This window comes from Castanea sativa, chromosome 10, assembly GCF_040712315.1.
Source record: "Castanea sativa cultivar Marrone di Chiusa Pesio chromosome 10, ASM4071231v1".
In the NCBI taxonomy this organism is placed as follows: domain Eukaryota; kingdom Viridiplantae; phylum Streptophyta; class Magnoliopsida; order Fagales; family Fagaceae; genus Castanea; species Castanea sativa.
The window spans coordinates 34,499,800-34,518,370 of NC_134022.1; the positions used below are offsets into that span (position 1 = coordinate 34,499,800).

At 33.0% G+C, this 18,571-nt stretch overlaps 2 protein-coding genes and 1 non-coding gene across 3 annotated transcripts; 2 read left to right on the forward strand and 1 right to left on the reverse strand.

The window, feature by feature from the left end:
• The first annotated feature begins 1,335 nt into the window (after positions 1-1,335).
• On the forward strand, positions 1,336-3,885 carry LOC142613034 (small ribosomal subunit protein uS14z/uS14y/uS14x). The gene is made up of 3 exons (XM_075785211.1): positions 1,336-1,497; positions 2,941-3,040; positions 3,667-3,885. The coding sequence occupies exons 1-3, from the start codon at positions 1,436-1,438 to the stop codon at positions 3,673-3,675; spliced, it is 171 nt and encodes a 56-aa protein (XP_075641326.1). The 5' UTR covers positions 1,336-1,435; the 3' UTR covers positions 3,676-3,885.
• A 3,312-nt stretch (positions 3,886-7,197) lies between these two features.
• Positions 7,198-7,270, reverse strand: TRNAA-CGC (transfer RNA alanine (anticodon CGC)). Its single transcript has one exon. It is a non-coding gene; the product is annotated as a tRNA-Ala (tRNA).
• Positions 7,271-8,361: 1,091 nt separating this feature from the next.
• On the forward strand, positions 8,362-11,274 carry LOC142612800 (uncharacterized). The gene is made up of 3 exons (XM_075784958.1): positions 8,362-8,775; positions 10,626-10,669; positions 10,836-11,274. Exons 1-3 carry the CDS (start codon positions 8,673-8,675, stop codon positions 11,043-11,045), a joined length of 357 nt encoding a protein of 118 aa, XP_075641073.1. The 5' UTR covers positions 8,362-8,672; the 3' UTR covers positions 11,046-11,274.
• Positions 11,275-18,571: the final 7,297 nt, after the last annotated feature.

The window sequence follows — 18,571 nt, forward strand, 5'->3', positions numbered from 1 at the left end:
AAACAGATTTTGAAGATGGGTTTAGCAAGTGTTATTAGCTTGCATGTGAACTTACTCATGGGCTAATGGGTTTTGTAAGTGTTTCAAACCCATTATGTGACCCACCTTTTGGGCACATTTGTAAACTTATAATAGAACCTCTTTGCCCTCCGAACCATACCTTTATTTATTTATTTATTTTTATAATAATTTCCGTAATGTTTTTCCATATGTGCTTAGGCCCATGGATGTGGGGAAAATAAGGAGTCCAATGATACTTAGGCTTGCTACCTTCATATAGGCTTGGTAAAAAATGGGCCTTAAGCAAAAGGAATTTGTGATAAAGGATAATGATGACATAGTTGGCTATCATTATTCATTAATGTATTGGCCCTCTTTCGGGTTCCTAAAATTATTCTCCTGTATTTTATACATTCTTATTACGAATTACATATTAATATTTTTTAAAATTAAAATATATTATACATCTAGCACCTTCAAGATAATAAAAGAAATTTTTTCAAAAAAAAAAAAAAACTGATTTACGCACAAGGTAAAGAATAGGGGAAAAAAAGAAAGAAAGAAAATTTTCCCAACATATTATTGTTTGGATCATTGAATTCAACATTTTCTACCTTAGTTTTAAATTTTTTTTCTCCCTCACAAGAAACAAAATGTTTCATAAGAGTTAAGTTTAGTGTTAATAAATTAGAATTATAACTAAATTTTTTTTGAGTAAAAGTTAGAAAAAATAACCAAAAATTTAACCTAATTGTTTTTTATATAAATCTTAAAAATGAAATATTTTGTTAGGGAAGGCATACATACATACATACATATATATATATATATATATATATATATATATATAAAATTCAATGATTGAAAAAATGAAGATTTGAACTTTAGATGTTTTTGTTATAAATATCAAAATATGTCAATTGAGGTAAGTTGAGCTACAAAATTATTGATTAAGCAAGTTTTAGTACTAGAAGAGACGACACATGAATTTATCTATTGCATTTATAAAAACCTAAAATAAAAATATAATTTCTTTAATATATTTAGGGAGCGTAATTTACCTTTTTTTTAATTTTAAAAGAACTTTATATTTTGGGGCAAGATTGGGTCTTCTCATAAAAAAAAAAAAAAAAAAAGGTTCAAATTCAATATGAGAATGAAGATAAAACTTTTGTTGCAAAAGTGACTAAACGACGCTGCGTTTCATTTAGCCTACAGAGCTACGAAACGGTGCGGTTAGGGTATTCTGTTCCTAATTCATAAAAGCAACGACCACGACCACGACCACGACCACGACCACGACCATCTTGACATATAAAAAGCGTTAGGGTTTTCGGTTCCTAATTCATTTTCTTTGCAAAGCGAGCTAAAAAAGTCCCAAAGCGGCGCACTAAGAGTTTAGAGCTTCTCGGAGAAAAAAAACAAAAACAAAAAAATGGGGCATTCGAACGTTTGGAACTCGCATCCTAAAAGCTACGGTCCTGGTTCTCGTACTTGGTATGTATTTCGTCTCTCTCTCTGTGGAGCTTTAAATTATTGATCGGTCCGATTTGGATTTGAATCGAAATAATAGATTTATTATCTATGTAATTTGTTCTCCTAGTACGCATGAGCTTATTAATCAGATTAATAATAAAAAAAAAAAACTGGGTGTTATAGTTCAGACTCATAGTCTTTTTGCTGTCAAAAGTTGTTTGTATGGGCTTATGATGATTGTTGCAAGATGTGTGTATCTATTATTAGAACTTATGGTTGGTGGATGAAACTAGACATGGGGTTTGGAATTTGGAGAGAGTCTATGCTTTCGAATAACTAGGACAAAAATAGAGGATATGGAATGTAGATGAAGGGGTTGTGAGACTTTATGGTCTAACAATACCAACGAGCGAGTGCTTTTAATATCTATAGGATAGAGAGATTGAAGATAAATGAATAGTAGGATACTAGTACAGTGGGTGAAGACTTGAAGTGTAGAAACGCGATCAGGATATTAAGTTGAAAGGAAAGAAAAATATATAAGATTGATTTAAGATCTACTATACTATTTGGTTTTGTTTTTTGGTCTGTTAAGAAGAAGTAACAAGTTTATGAAATGATTTTAACTGAAATGAGAATGTAAAGATAAAGGTAAATACGGATTCAAAATGGGGAAATCCATAGGGGCGACCCCTATTGATTAAAAGATGGGGGAGAGTGGTTTAAGATAGTTTGTTCATGTGCTGAGGAGAGCGATTAACGCATCAGAGAAGAAGCGTGAGTTGATTCAAGTCGAGAGAATGGAAAAAAAATGGTAGAAGACCTATAATGACATTAGTAGACTGGTAAAAAGGGAGATGTCAATTAAGAGATATTAGAGGGTATAACTTTCAATAGAATAGAATGGTGGAAAAGAATACATGTAGTTGATCTTGATTAGTCTCTAGAGGATCCCTAGCTAACCGCAAAATTTTAGGACTAAAGATTGGTTGTTGTTGTTGTTGTAACCTGTGATATGGATTTCATTGTTATGTTTGTCATCATTCACTTGTCTGTGTGGTGCTAGAAGTACTTTAATTGTTGTTCTCCCATATTTGGGAATTTTATTGATCTGAGATGCCAGTGCTATATGATAATATGAAAACGTGTCTGTTGATTAGGATCCATTGTCCACCCCAAAGCTTTGGGCTAAGGATTTGTTGTTGTTGGTTGTGAGTGATCGCTTTGTTAGTGCAGCATCGTTTCTGTCATCTATTTGTCGTTTTATTTTCTCCGGGTATATATAATATTTTGTCTCCTTGTAATCGTATTACCCCAACTATTTGGTTATAATTCTGCTGAAATATTTCTAAATCGTTGCTTATCTCTTTAAAATTTTATTAGTTATGTTAAGAAAATATATTGTTTTATCTTGATGTGCTGGTGCTAATGATATTGATTTGTGGGAACTTTGTAATTGTGTAGCCGAGTCTGTGGTAACCCTCATGGGTTGATCCGGAAGTATGGACTGATGTGCTGCAGGCAGTGCTTCCGTAGCAATGCCAAGGAAATTGGTTTTATCAAGGTAACCATCATTTCTTCAGTTTTATCTTTAAGGGCAAAGATTAGCTACAAAATTGGTTGTAACCTTATTCAATATCTTTTTATTAGAGGCGAATTTTGATAGATCCACCATTGGATTACATATTCTTCTTATATCTTTCATGATTGCAAAATTTCTAAAAAATTAAATATTCATAGTCATGTCATCAATAAATTCTTTAAGTTGCAAATTTTTGTAGTTTAAAATTATGCATAAAATATAAGCTGCTTATAGATCATATAGTAAATAATATCCAATTGACAAAAAAATATCAATTGACATGTGTATTAAGAGCGTAAAGGATATGCAATTTAATGGTTAGATTTTAGGGTCTAGGGTTTATTTTATTGAGTAATGTTTTAAGCTAAGGCTATAACTAATTTTGTAGTTAAACTTTGTTCTATCCGTAATTTCTCATGTGCTAACCTTTGGAAATGGCAGGAAGAAACAGAACCATTTTTTTTTTATAAATAAAGGGGAGAATACTTTGGATATAATTGCTTCCACTTCTCTCATTCTACCCTAATTTCATAAAACGTTATTTCCATAGCAATACCATTTGTTTGGTTTGTGTGTTTACTTATCTATTTCCTATTTTCATCTTTCAGTACCGTTAAAATATGGGAGGATCTAATCTACATTGACAATGTTTTCGTCCAAAGAATATGGTGGCTGCTTGGCCTGCTGGGTTCCCCTATTTTTAATTTTGTTTTCATGCTTGAACTATTGTGATTTTCCTTTTAATTTTTGTTCATGACGAAGGCTATGTAATGGTGACTTTGTTGGACCTCTTATTTTTCTACTCTGCATTATAGCCTTTATATACATATGAATGAGCCATAGCAAAGACAACTCTCACATCTGCGATGAGGCCAATTCGATTGTCCGGCAAAATGTACCACCTTAGACTGATGCAAATAGATGTTCTGTACCAGTTTGGTTCCATCAGATTTCATAACCACTAGAATTTTGAGACTTGGGCTCACTTTTAGGGGAGGCCTAACCATTAGGCCATTTGCTCAACTATTCTTTAAATATGTATTTTTGCTTTCATTCTATGTCTCTCCTTAATAAAAAAAAAAAAGGTAAAAGATGAGAAAATAAGTTCAAAAAGTGAGGGGTTCATAAAAAAAAAAAATTGAAACTCCCATGTTTAAAACTCCTAGCAACAGGTACAAGAATGCAACAAAATTGAACAACAAAAACTCGCAATAAATCTTAGCGATCAGATCCTAAATGTGTGTTTTATAACCATAAAATTTTATTTTTGTGTGTTTAATACCCATAAAAGTTTCAAATTTAAAAGCCAAGCGTCACGTGATCCACCCCGCATGCTAGCTTTCAAATTCCCTACATCCAGTAATCATATTTGGACCCCAAGATTCCCACTCCAACAATTTTGATTCAAAAACAACGGAAAATATCAACCTGATTAAAACAACTTACCCCAATTTAATCCTCTCAATTACATAAATAAGATTTAATGTGTACTGAATTGGTTAAAACAAGCCTTAGTACGGACAATGCTTGGGCTGATAACCTGGACATGGGCAAACCAAACTTGGAGTTGCGAGTTTTCCCAATCCCAGTTGATCTTAGATGGTACAAAATGTTTAAGGGAGTGAATGATGTGAGGTGCTGGCTGGTGGGTACAAACAATGATCAGTGGAGGGAGAGAGAGAGAGAGAGAGAGAGAGAACATCAAAATAAAAGAGGGGGCAGTTTGCATCACAGTAGTCATAAAGCTTGAATCAAACCCAAAACTCATACCAAGAAATTGAACCTTCAGCTGCCGAAACACCACACCTAAAGTCTTCCTTGATTTAGATCTATTTAGATCCTAACACTGTCAAGAGCATTTTTTGTAGTGGTTGAATATATGTTGTTCTTTGGGTTTGGATCAGTGGTTTTCACTTTTCAGGTCTCTTTTCCTTCTTTCTCTAGGTTGTATGAATATGACAATTTGGTGTGGATTGATATGGCTCAAGAACATTCTTAGAAAGAGGAAGAGTTTTCTTGAACCAAAACTTCACAATTTTTACAAAACCCTCACCTTTTGATCTTATTTTATCTTGACTTTTTTATGTTTTTTATATTTTGGGAGGAGAAAAACATAAAAATGAGAGCAAAAATACATATTTACCCGGTTTTTAACAGAGGTAGGTTATGGAAGACAAACATAGTGATCCTCAGGTGGCAAGTGACACTTTTCAAACCATTGGTAAACGATGTGAATTTGAGCTAAGTCACATGTGAGTTTATTGTATTTCCCCTTTAAAGAATGGATCAAATTTTGTATATTATTTTTAAAGGATGTATATAATTTTGTACATTTAAAATACACAAGATTTTCAAAAAATGTATAAAATTTTGTACGTTGAACGTACAATTTTTTTGAATAACGTATTTAATTATGTACATTCAACGTAAAAATTTGCAAATAATGTGTACAATTTTACAGATTCAACGTACACAATTTTGTACATTCAACATAGACAATTTTTCAAGAATATATTCAACGTAGATAATTTTAAAGAATGTACACAATTTTGTATATTTAATATACATAATTTTCTAAAGAATTTATCAAATGGTGTACATTCAAAAAACACAATTTTTAAAGAATGCACAAAAATTTGTACACTCAACTTACACACACACACACATATTAAAATGTAAAAAATTTTGTACATTCAACATACATAATTTTTCAAAGAATGTATCAAATTGATACATTTAACATACACAATTATGTATATTTAATTTACACATTTTTTAAAAAAAAAAAAAAAATTTTGGGTTGAACGTATACAGTTTTTTTTTATAAAAAAAAAAAAAAAACAATTTTATACCTTCAACCTACACTTAAAAAAAAAACTTACACAATTGTGTATGTGGGTGCCCGAGGACCGAGGAAGGATAGCACAACTGTAGCCTTTAGTCGTTCCTCATGTAGGAGCATTTATAACCCGAGAAATGAGGTTGCCTTAAGAGAAGATGGGAAAAGACAGAACGTCTTTTGAAGGCATAAGAGGTGAGAGAGGCGTTTCAAGGGAGAAATAAGATATTTTTGAGAAGTCCCTTGTAAAGTTTCACCTATCACCTTTGCATTAAATGACTGGTAATAGTTTTATTAGCTGCATTGATGAGGAAGTGATCTCAACAGCAGATCCATAGCTAAGCAGCTCCTTCTATCACCTTCACCAGAAGTCTAATGGGACAAGTGTCCTAATGAGAGTTTAGAGGATTGCAGGTAGAGGGTTAAGATGCTAGGAGTATATAAACAAAATGAATTTCTAGAGAAAAGGGAGATTTGAAAAAATCAAGGAAAAAAGATTAGAGTTAGAACAGTGACTGAGAGAAAAGAGAGAGAACAATGTATACATTTGCACCATAGTATTGTCTCCGAGCAAGCTTGTAATTTCACTATTAATATACTTAATCTTTGACTTTCGCTTGTTCCTTCTTTATAGGTATCCTCAAGCAAAACCCAACTTGTTTCATTCTATTATCTTTACAAATATTTATTGTCAGGTAACACCAATTTCACTATTTTAAGTAGGCTTAGGTCGCCAGATTATGTACTCTTACTGTGTACATTTCTCTGAATGTTCAACACACATAATTATGACCGTGTGGTTCTCTGCACTCCCTCATTTAAGCTGTTCTGTACTTCAGTACAAAAAAAAGAAGAAAAAGAAAAGAAAAGAAAAAGAAACTGTTCTGTACAGTGTGAACGTGGGTATGTCCTAAATGCCATTCTCGCTTCCATACTTGTGGACGAGAGCCCATACTCCAATTCCAATGGATCTTCTCTCTTCTCACTTCTCAGTGTGATAAAAGATAAACATAAACATTCAAAGCCAGAGTAATGAGGCGGTGCCCACGTCTACATATCTATGTGGAATGGATATAATACCAAGTTTTGACCAAGATATGTTTCAACTCTTGAGAGCAAGGTCAACAACGGTGAAAAGTTATTGCATCGGTTGCCCACACGCAAAAGAGAGGCCCGCATAACTGGGAAATCAATGTTGCTTCTTCTTATGTTTTTTTGTTTGGGCCTCATTGAAATGAGTTAGGCCCTGGTCATAATGAGCTTTGTCTTGGGATTGAGTTAAAAATTATCATAGCAAAAATGGAGGTGCGGGGAATCGAACCCCGTGCCTCTCGCATGCGAAGCGAGCGCTCTACCATATGAGCTACACCCCCTCATTTCCGTCTTCAAATTGCAAAACATAATACTTTATTAATAAATGTAGGATCCGGTTCATCCCTCATTCAAAAAATTTTGTTACTATTTTCACGATAAATAGAAAAATGATAAAAAAATCAGTTATTTTTGGGATTTTTTTTTCCAGGAAAAGTTAACAAATAAGTATTGATTTTGCAATTATTTTTAAGATGGATAACGTTTAGTTACAAAATTGGTTGTAACTTAAGTTTACAAATTTATTCAATATCTTTTTATTGGAAGTGAATTTTGATAAATTCACTATTAGATTACATCTTCATCTTAAATCTTACAAAATTTCTAAAAAATTAAAAATTAATAACTTTGTCATCAATAAATTCTTTAAATTTTAAGTTTTTGTAATTTAAATTTATGCATAAAATATAAGTTTATAGATTATATAGTAAATAATATCTAATGGACACAAAATTTGTTATGTGTATTAAAAGCGTAAAAAACGTGTAATTTAAGGATTAGATTTTAAAAATATATAATAATATTTATTTTATTAACTAAGGTTACATAGCCTTATGCTATAATCAATTTTATGACTAAATTTTGTCATTTTAAAAAATTATTTTATATAAAAAAATTATTATTTTTGACAAATATTTATAATTATTTTTTATAAAAATACTTTAAAAATTTTCTTAATATCCATTTAACAAAATTATTATCCTTCCTCAAAAAAAAAAAAAAAATTATCCGTTATCCGACCGTTTCTAAAATAGTTCACCATATCTATATCCATTAACGAAATCCACAGTAGTATAGATGGTGCAGTTTAATTGCTTGGGGGAGTGGGCGCAAACGCAAGTGCTTTTACTGTCGTCACCTAAGACTCAGAGACGTGCCCACTGGCTCGCATTCCACAACAACGTGTTAGCAATTGAAGCGGCTAGTTCACATTCCCCACTGTTTCTTTCTGCAACACAAAGCGAAGTGCAATAACTCACTCAGTGTTTTACCATTATCTACCTATCTACTTCACTGCTATGAAAACACAGTCATTTACTGAAACCCACATGGGTCTCCTTTATTTCTCTCATTTACCACCTCTCTTAAACACAACAACAACAACAATAAATAAATAAGCTAAACACTAACTTCATTTTCAAAGGTATGGGTTTTGTTTAGTTGTGTGTACGCGGTCACCTTTCTTTCTCTTCCACCTTTTATCTTCACGGATTTTCTGGTAGACTTTGGTGTTCTACTGTTCTCTGAATCTTTTCTAGCTGTGACGAGAGACGGTTGATTCCCTTTTTTTTTTCCTTGTGCGCATGGGTTGAGTTGGTTACTTTACTATTATATAAGGTGGTGTACACTCTTTTTGGAGCCCATTCTCATTTGGGAGTTTCTGGTTTCGTTATTTGTGGCATTATGAAGGTTTCTGGCTTATGGGTCTTGCTCTTGCTCTTCGTTTTTGGGACAACTTTCTTGTTCCTTAACGTCTCTGGCAGAAGAATTGTCTCCCTTGTTCCCGGTAAATACTTTCCCTTTTGTTACTTTGGTTTCTTGTTTGAGAAGTGTTTGTTTATTTTGGTGTTCGGTTTTTTAGTCACAATATGTTATTACTTGTTTAGGAATATGGAAATGCTGATGCGGTTGAGTGAGAAATCTTTATGTCATATTTATGATTGTGTTGATGGGTGTACAAAATTGCTTGCTAATTGTTGTACTTCTTTTTTGTGTGTAATGCAATTGTTTTCTCATAGTCAATTTTTTCGCTTGAGGTTGTAATCATGAGGGAAAAATAGAGGCATTGCTGTTGCAATTCTCAGTTGCTAAATAGCTTCAAGAGCATAATTTTTTGATAAGTCGATAGTTATAGTGGGGGAGGGGGGGATTTGAACTTGGAGGTCTCCGTTTGAAACACCAAGAGGGGTCAGTTGAGCTAAATTAGCTAAAGGCGTTTGGCTCAAGTGCATAACTAGCTCTTATCATGCCAAGGGTCTATATAAATATAAATATTAATAGGGGTTGTGTTCAAGTTAAAATTATAGTAACTTTTGTACATAGTACACTACTTAGTAACTTTCTATTTGATGTGTTTTTGGAAATATTCATTGCTGGATTACGATGTTTCCCTATACGTTACACACTTGCAAAATTTGAAGGTCACCACCAGAGATCAATAAGTATTTGATCCATAAAAATTTTAAATTTCAAGTTGAACTTTAAAATTATACCCAAAAGTTGTATTTTTGGATCTGATAGTAAGTAACGTTGAATTGATATGAAATTTGACATGCATGTTATAAACATAGAGAACATTTACTACTTTGGTTGTTCTAGTTGAAAAAGAAAAGGCTTGGTGTACCTGATGCACCATGTTAGCTACACAAGCTGACAACTTGGTGCATCATACTCCATATATGGTTGCATGTCCATTTTAGAAGCTATAAATTCTTTATCTTTTAAAATTTGTAGAAGAATTTTATTTATTCAATATTGACCAATTAATGAGTCAAATGGAGCACTCCTGAAAATTATGATTGTTGTTTGATGCAATTAACAATGCAGTTGCTTGTTATGATGCAAATCAAGGCTAAGTGAAGGTGATTTTCCATTGCCATTTTATGGTACATGGTTATGAATCTATATTACTTCCTCTGTGATTTGCAGTTCTTTATTCACGTGTCACACCTGCCATTCTTACCAACAATCATGATTCTGTTCCATGTGTTACAGTTGATTTTTGCTCATAAACACATGCTTTTTGCACTGGTAGATATAATGAAGGGAAAATCATTTAATGGTAAAGCATGATCTCTCTTTTTTATTTATCTTTTTTTTGTCATCAAGTACTAGCATAATTTGATCCCATGACCATGATTTTCTGTTGGCTTGACCCTTCATTGGACAACAGTTGGTAAGCTGTGTTAGAACTTAGCAGGGACACAACTGTTGTGCCTTTTCTGTTCATTTGCTGTTACAGATTACAGTCTTGGAGTCTGCGTTTGTTCTATTCTTTACCTTGAGATTCCTCTTGGATCATATGTACATTTTGGTGGTATGATATAAATATGCCAGTGATGCTATAACATATGTCATGTCTAAGGTGGATTTGCAGATGACTTAACTGGATTGGCTCTCTGAATTGTGCCTTTCTTTCTCGGGAAAAAAAAGAAAATCCAATTTCCTATATTTAATGATTATGACGTGTGTAATACATCTAATTATAACATCGAATAACATATCCCTCTCTAGAGTTAACCACATAGATTAGGGAATGAAGAAATCTTTAAATCAGGCCATATTAGCACTTTCAAATTATATGTACCGAAACTCTTTTAGATAATGATATTATCCTTTGCTTTAATTTTATTCCAGATGATGATGGTACGAGGGTGGCTGCAACAAGCCGGAGGCTGAAGGTAGTATTCATATGTCCATTTTGACTAACCAGCAGGCTGTCTCAACCTTAGCTATCTAAAAGGCCACCACTCAGAACAGTTTTATCTTAATTGATTAATATTTTATGCACAGATGAGACTTTTTTTTTAATTGGAACATTGGGATCTGTTCTTTCTTAAATTGCAGGAAAGTGGCTATAATTTTGGCACTGACAAGAAGAGTCAAGTAGGCAACGTAAATCTGGATGATTACCACCCCATTGATCCAGTTCCAAGTTCAAAGACATCAATAAGACCCGGACCTATCCAGCATGAAACTCCTATCATTCCATATATTCCAAGGCCCTCTCCTCCTGCTCCTAGTCCTAGTTCTCCCAAGATTGGAGGTTTTACTTAGCGTACTCCAGATTTGTTCCATAGTAGCAGACATGATCAAAAGAAGGATGCAGGATCTTGCTATTAATATTCACGTTTGGTATAGGCCCAGGAAAAAAAAAAAAAAATGCACGTGTTGTTCAAACCAGCTTGTATATTGTATAATGCTTATGCAGCCAACTTAAATATTTGAGTTTGCAGTGTACTATTTTATGTTTATTAATGTGGAAATCTTATCCTAATTATATAAATTGGCACCATGTTGAAGATATGAATGGCAGAATTGGTCCAGTTTTGCGTGCTTGTTGATTATTAGCACTAATTGGGAGTTGTTGGACCACTATTTTGTAGGCAATTTCAACTCCTTGAATATTGTCTTGGGGGCCTCTTGCCCCTTAGGAGTTTTTGGTTCACAATCTTGTATGCAGTTTCAACTCCAAGAGTGGTGACTATCTTTTTATATTGTGTAGGCTAGGGATTGCTGATGGTTTTAGTTTTACCATGAACACCAGGTGGGGGGCGCTCCTCGCCTCCCCTTGCCAGAACTTCACTGCTTCTAAAACATGCTCTGTCCAGCTCTTCACCTCTTGCCTTTACTTCTGAGTTCTGACCATGAGCCGTAGCTGGTTGGTTGTTTGTGTTTCTGCTTTTACCAACAACTAGAATAATACCAGTTTTTCTTTTTTTTTAAACCCCCGAAGCATACAGAGTGGCAATAGGCCCTTCTTAATTTTAGTGTGGTCCGGGTTGGCCATTAGAGTACTACATTTCGATTGAACCAACCAAGTACTTTGTTGTTGTTCAGCATAATACCAGTTTGAACATGCCTCAATCGATCCTCGTTTTCAACTAAATGTTGATAGAATTATAGAAACAAAGTGAAATTCTTTGAAACCCGAAGCATATAGAGTGGCAATAGGCCCTTCTTAATTTTAGTGTGGTCCGGGTTGGCCATTAGATTTAGGGTACTACATTTCAATTGAACCAACAAAGTACTTTGTTGTTGTTGTTGTGAAAATCATTTCCATACAAACTGTACCAATTACTTGCGATTTTAACCACTAATTATAAAGTACTACATTTCAATTGAACCAAACAAAGTACCACTAATTATAGAACACTACATTTGATTGAACCGACCAAGTACTTTGTTGTTGTTGTGAAAATCATTTCCATACAAACTGCACCAATTACTTGCAATTTTAACCACTAATTATAGAGTACTACTACATTTTGATTGAACCAAACAAGGTACCACTAATTATAGAGTACTACATTTCGATTGAACCAACCAAGTACTTTGTTGTTGTTGTGAAAATCATTTCCATACAAATTGCACCAATTACTTCTGATTTTAATCACTAATTATAGAGTAGTTTCAGAACCACATACTATTTCATAACTTTTTGCCATAATTCTGACGTGACAAATTGTGAGTGTTTGTTTTCTCCACCACTCACACTCTGCCAAGTAATAATTGTGGTTCTTTGAAGTTGTGATAATAAGTTTTCTCTTAATTATAAATTATAAATGGTGTTAGATCTTGACAAACAATGGTGGGATCTATGTTGTGGTGGTGTCCTAACAACTAACAGTTAGCTATAAGCCATAATCTTGACATTAATGCTATAGTTTTTATCAATAAATATGTGCTTTGCTTAGCACTACCAATCATAGTTTCAACTAGTGGGTCATTGGTCAAACTACAAGGTCAAATAATTTTTTTATTTTAAATTAAGTATATGTAAAAATAAATTTGAGAAATCATAACTTGAATATGTAAATTTAAAAAAGAAAAAGAGGCATATGCCTAAATTAAACTCGCCATGCATTGTAATTCAAAATCAATGTTTCATAAGCAATAGCATTAGAAATTCTATAAAATTCATAAGGAAAATAAACAAAGTCTTTGCTAAAGAAAATCTTGTTACATGTCTAAAAATTATGTATGTTAAATAAATAAAAAGGAAAATCTCAAACTCTAATGCGTATTTCTCTCAGTCTCTCATACATTCACACTGTACACGACCAAAAAAAAAGAAAAAAAAATGCTTAAACTAAAAAGCAATCAAGAAATAAAAAAAAAATAAAAAAAACCTAAACAAAAGAAGATAGTTGGTGGCATAGAGTTATATGGTCATACTTACATGCTAATTGTTGGCCAAGTACATCTGGATAGACTTCAAAGCATAAAAAAATTTATGCACAGTAGCAGCTCATAGTAGTAGGTTTTGAGAATTGTGAAAACTGAAAAGTGAAACAATGTTTTTTAGGGATTTTTCAGGTTTTCTCTTATTTAAATTACCATATTATCACACATTTAAATAATAAAAGAGTCAATAAAATGGATTTATTAATGTAATTTTACACAATTCACAATCCTGGTTGGATTAATAAAACCCAACTGGGTTGTACCGGTTTTGACCGAGTCACAAACTTTTCTGATCCAATTGATCGCCCAACCCAATTAATTTGTCGGGTCACTGGTTCGACCAGCTGGCCCGGGCTGGACCGAGTTTAATAACATTGCTCCTAATGGTAATGCAACCTCTTCCACACTATAATGATCAATTATATATAGGACTCTCAACCCTTTCCCTCAAGTTGATTGCAACCCCATTTCTACTCCATACCTACCACTTGTACTCGAATGTTGAAATTCCAAGCTAGTTACACTATACCTCCTCTTCCCCAGTTCAAGAAAAGCACTGCAAAACAGAAGAGAAACTAGCCCTCAAAATGCACCAACTCGTATATTATAGTGACTCTTCTAGTCTTCTATACATGTGACTTGTTGCTATCATCTAATTTACTTATTCTTTATGACAATATTTGATTACTGACTTGATTGCATATTATTCTGAATGTTTTGTTGAGGAGGCCACTATCAGAAAACAAGCCAAAAACATGGAGAGAATAAACAGTGATGGTGTCCGGTCATTCATGGGCATGAATATCTCTGACTAGCTTATTTGCTTAAAAGTTGGATAAAAATGACTTTACACAAATAAGTTAACAACAAACAAGCACGGTCAAACTCAAGGTTCTACTCGTGTAAGACTAAAAGGCAGAAATACAAAGAAATTATGATCATAATCAACAACAGCACCAACTTCAGACAAGACCCATAACGTAAGGAAATCTCTTACTCCTCAAGCTAAAATCATTGACACACCTTTGATTCTTTCTCAAATATCATTTCCCAATCCTTTTATCACTGAAATGAACACTTTTTGGGAGTTGAAAGCTTCATCAATCCACATCATACCCAGTGTTTTTCTTCTAGTTCATTTGCATTTTTTTTTTCATACATTAAACATAGAGGGCCAGGATAAGAATTGCTAGGGAAACTCTGCATTCAGTGCATTGTTTAAGTCCCTACCATCGCACTACTATTTCTCTGGGTTTGAAAGTGGAGTAGTCATTAAAGCAATGGGGTTACGGGACCATGCAAAAATATAATGTCCTAGAGTCACCCTCAATGTGGGGTACCATACTTTGGAGTTCACAAGCATAACATTATGTTACTTTTAAGTTTTAAGTAACAAACCAATTATAATATGGAGTGTTTCTCAAGTGATGATGCTTTCGAACTCCTAACAATCATGATTTGTTAATTAAGGTTTGGTCTATGTAAATGTCATCTTTATCAAATTAATAACAGATTGACATGTTGATTGGTAGCCGATGTCAACTCCAACCCAAATGCTGTCATAGCCAACTTTTCCAATCCTGCAATACTTTTTGTCCAATGTTTCAATTCAGATACAAGACTTAAAATGTGATTATTATTGGACACGTATTATATTAGTGTCGTGTTCAATGCATTGGAGCACTAGACATAAGCTAAACCTGTTTAATCGCTTCTACCAATAATTTTTTTTTTGTTTGACTAATAGAGGTACAAATTCTTTTCTCAACATATCATGTGTTAAGTAAAATTGGTGATGGATTCATGTAAAATTGATTGCAAGTATTTATAACTAACCATCTTAATAAGTCTTGAAAAAAATTTATGGTAATAGTGAAGTTGTTGTTTGTTGGAAAATTGAAGCTAGAAAAATAAGTTTTTAGAGTCAAGTATATAATTGAATTTGCTTGAAGTGGTAGGGTCAGATTTGGTTCAGCATTTGACCAAACAATGTGAAATTAACATATCTAATTTTACTGTTTGTCATTTCCTCTGCAACCAAATTGCTGGCTATCAAGGTGCCTCATTAGTCAAATTGAATTTGTGGATGATTACTTCTACGACAATCAAAACCAACCCAATAATTTCTCCTTTGGTGGGTTGTCGATTATTATACCAAGTGTACGAAGAGAAAGCATAAGATAAACGGCCATGTTAGAACATGACTTTCATTTTTCAATCCAGAACCATTTATTAGTCATTTACACAATAGCAGGTTTAACCTGATGTGGGCTGTAAATGATTTTTTATTGATTAATGAAGCAATAATTTATTGGTTATTTTCCAACAAAAAAAAAAAATTGGTTGCTTTATTTTTTGTTAGTGGCTGCACATATGAACTTATGTAGGCCTATGTTAGAGTTCATAGCAGTAAACTTTACTCCAGCTTGACATGATTATGGGTTTAATTCTGATATTGACCTGGGTATCTAAAAATTATTCACTTTTGATTTAAGATCAAGATTTTTTTGTTTGGACAAAGTTTATTTACAAAATTAGTTGTAGCCTTAGATGAAGGTGAATTTTGATAAATCTATCATTAGATGGCATATTCTTCTTCTATTCTCCATGTTTGCAAATTTCCTAGAAAATTGAAAATCAATAGCTATTTTATCAATAAATTGTTTAAATTGTAAGTTTTTGTGGTTTAAAATTATACATAAAATATAAACTTATAGATCATATAGTAAATAATATCCGATTGACATAAAATTTGATATGTATATCAAGAGGGTAAAGAACGTGCAATTTAATAGTTAGATTTTTAAAATATGTAGTAATATTTATTTTATTGAATAAAGTTGTAGTCTAATACTACAACAAATTTTGTAGTTAAATTTTGTTCTTTTTATTTCTTTTGGAAGAGTAAGTCCAAAATAATTTTGAAAAAAACCCTAAACTATTTAAGCAGGAGAAAAAGAGATTTATTTAATGGAAAAATCATTCCGTATGGGAGATGTAATGAACACAAGTGGTAATCATCTAGTTTCCCATTGATTGGATACGCTGACACACTATTAATTGATTAATAATTTAATAGTTCAATAATGCTTCCCAACCAAAAAAAAAAAAAAAAAAATAAATTCCACTGAATACTTTTTTTATTAATAGAGTTTCAACTTGTTCTTGATGATGGTGTTCTTTGTTATCGGATCAAGGTATTAATCGGTTTTTAGTATAGGCAGGAATTGAATCTTAAATTTCTTATCAAACTATAAACTTTGCTTGTTGAGTTAATTAGAACCTGCACACCTAAAATACTTAACAATCAACGATTCAACAAAACTCAAAAAAAAAAAAAAAAAAAAACTTGATAAGTAATCTATCACCGTCCAAATTCTGGTCACCACTCCTTGAATTGGACCATATGAAGTTGCTATTCGAGTAATGCATAATGAATCTGTATCAGTGTCTGTGAAAAATAGAGAGACTTAGGACCCATAACCATAAGAGCAAAGGCCCACTAAAAATAAAGCAAAGAAAAAGATGTGTACTGTATAGGAGGGCATGGACAGAGATATAGACAGCTGGGGATGGAGCATCCTAGAAAGTTATGCTTTTAGTTTAAGCTTAGCTTGCAAAATCATAGCCATTTAGTGCTGCCTCTCTTTATTAAGGGAAGTGGGGGCTTTAGGCTTATTGCATTTTGCAATAGAACAGTAACAAGGTATCCTATCAAGGTACTTGGGAAGTGGGTGCTTAAGCCGATTAAGATTCTTGCATTTGCAATAAAACAGTACTATTAATTAGGTGTTGTGCTTAAAGGAAGAACAAATTGAAGGTCAATCTGGCTTATTTGCTTCCATTTGGGCAGGTAATCATGTCTCAATGTCCTAAAATCTATATGAAGAAATTATTCTTTGCCATAAGTAGTTTTGGAAAAAAGTTGGCGGAGAAAGCTATTTGTTCATGATTATGAATCATGTCTCCTCATTTATTTTTCTTATTGGGGCTGTCCTCTTATTTAAGATATGTAAAATCAACTTATAGGGACTCTTAATTTACTTTAAAAAAAAAAGAAAAGAAGTTGCAACTTTTATAGACTGACAGCTTGTATGAAGTATGAACATTCAATTAAAAGTCCTTCTCAAAAAAAAGAAAAAAAAGAAAAAAAAGTGAATTGTCAATTGCGGCACAAAGTCATTAATGATTATTAATTAATTAACCGTCAGGTGTGTCATGAATTAAGACTTTATTTTTATGTGTCATGTTAATTGCCTTATCATTTTTATATAAAATATTTTTAAAAATAGTTTTTAAACTATCTTAAGGTATTTTTAAAACATTTCTTATTTTAATCGATTTTTTTTTTTTAAAGGATTTTGTTAAATGAGTATATCAAGTACCACATAAAATGTTGGTTTCAATTAACTCAATTGGTAAAATCTCTAATGATTGAATAAGAGATTTTAGATTCAATTATGGACTAACCATTTTTTCTCTGCACTCACAGTTTTCCATGTGCACATTTGTGGAAAAAAATTATGGCTGGTTGCTTATTACTTACACATGGACTAATAATTTTTTCTCTACACTTGTAGTTTTTCATGTGCATAGTTGTGGCAAAAATTGTGGTGGTTTATGTGGTATTAGAATTTTTGTTTTGTTAACGGATGCCTAAGGGAATTTATTTAGTAAATACTTTTTATAGAAGCTGATGTGGGACGAAAACGCTGACCGTTCCTGGACGGTCGTCACCTTGTCAGCCGTCCAGGAGTTATCCTCAGAACGAGGGTAACGGGCAAGGCCGTCCTGAGGATGATGGCGAAGCTCCATCCCTCGTCCATGGGATGCGCACGGTTTATCCCAGGAGGACTCGTCCACATAAAGATTGGTGGACGAGGATGCAATTGGAATTCAAGCACACTCGACGGAATTCCAAGACGAGGATATCATACTTAGGAAAATCTCCGAATATAATATGATAATCCCTTATTCTACGCATAACTGTCATATATCCGTTGTGAAATGGAAATGTAACTCCTAAACGGTTATGGCAGTTACATTTAATCCTTTTGCCTCCTCGAATCTAGGGGAGGTTCCAGTATTCAATAACCGTCTATGGGAACGCTATATAAACACTGATTCTGACAAAGCAAAGGTATGTGAATTTCACTCCAAAAAAGTTGGAACTCCAAAAACATAGTGAGAAAAACTAACTTTACCATCGGAGGGTTTTTGGCCGGCAGCCCCGGTCGCCTTTTATTGGCTTCTCTTTTTTTCTTCAGGCTGTAGAGAGAGCAAGTGGTCCTATTAAGTCTGAAGCATCCAGCCTACTGATCTTCTTAGTATCATCAGAAGCTTTTTATAATAAATTAAAAAAATAACTGATTTTTTAATAATTTTTCATAAAAATT

Bases quoted from the DNA above. Each gene is read 5' to 3' on its own strand.
- LOC142612800 (XM_075784958.1), top strand. From the start codon at position 8,673: ATGAAGGTTTCTGGCTTATGGGTCTTGCTCTTGCTCTTCGTTTTTGGG. The intron at 8,776-10,625 runs GTAAATACTTTC...ATTTTATTCCAG, and splicing joins AATTGTCTCCCTTGTTCCCG to ATGATGATGGTACGAGGGTG. The intron at 10,670-10,835 runs GTAGTATTCATA...CTTAAATTGCAG, and splicing joins CAACAAGCCGGAGGCTGAAG to GAAAGTGGCTATAATTTTGG.
- LOC142613034 (XM_075785211.1), top strand. From the start codon at position 1,436: ATGGGGCATTCGAACGTTTGGAACTCGCATCCTAAAAGCTACGGTCCT. The intron at 1,498-2,940 runs GTATGTATTTCG...GTAATTGTGTAG, and splicing joins GGTCCTGGTTCTCGTACTTG to CCGAGTCTGTGGTAACCCTC.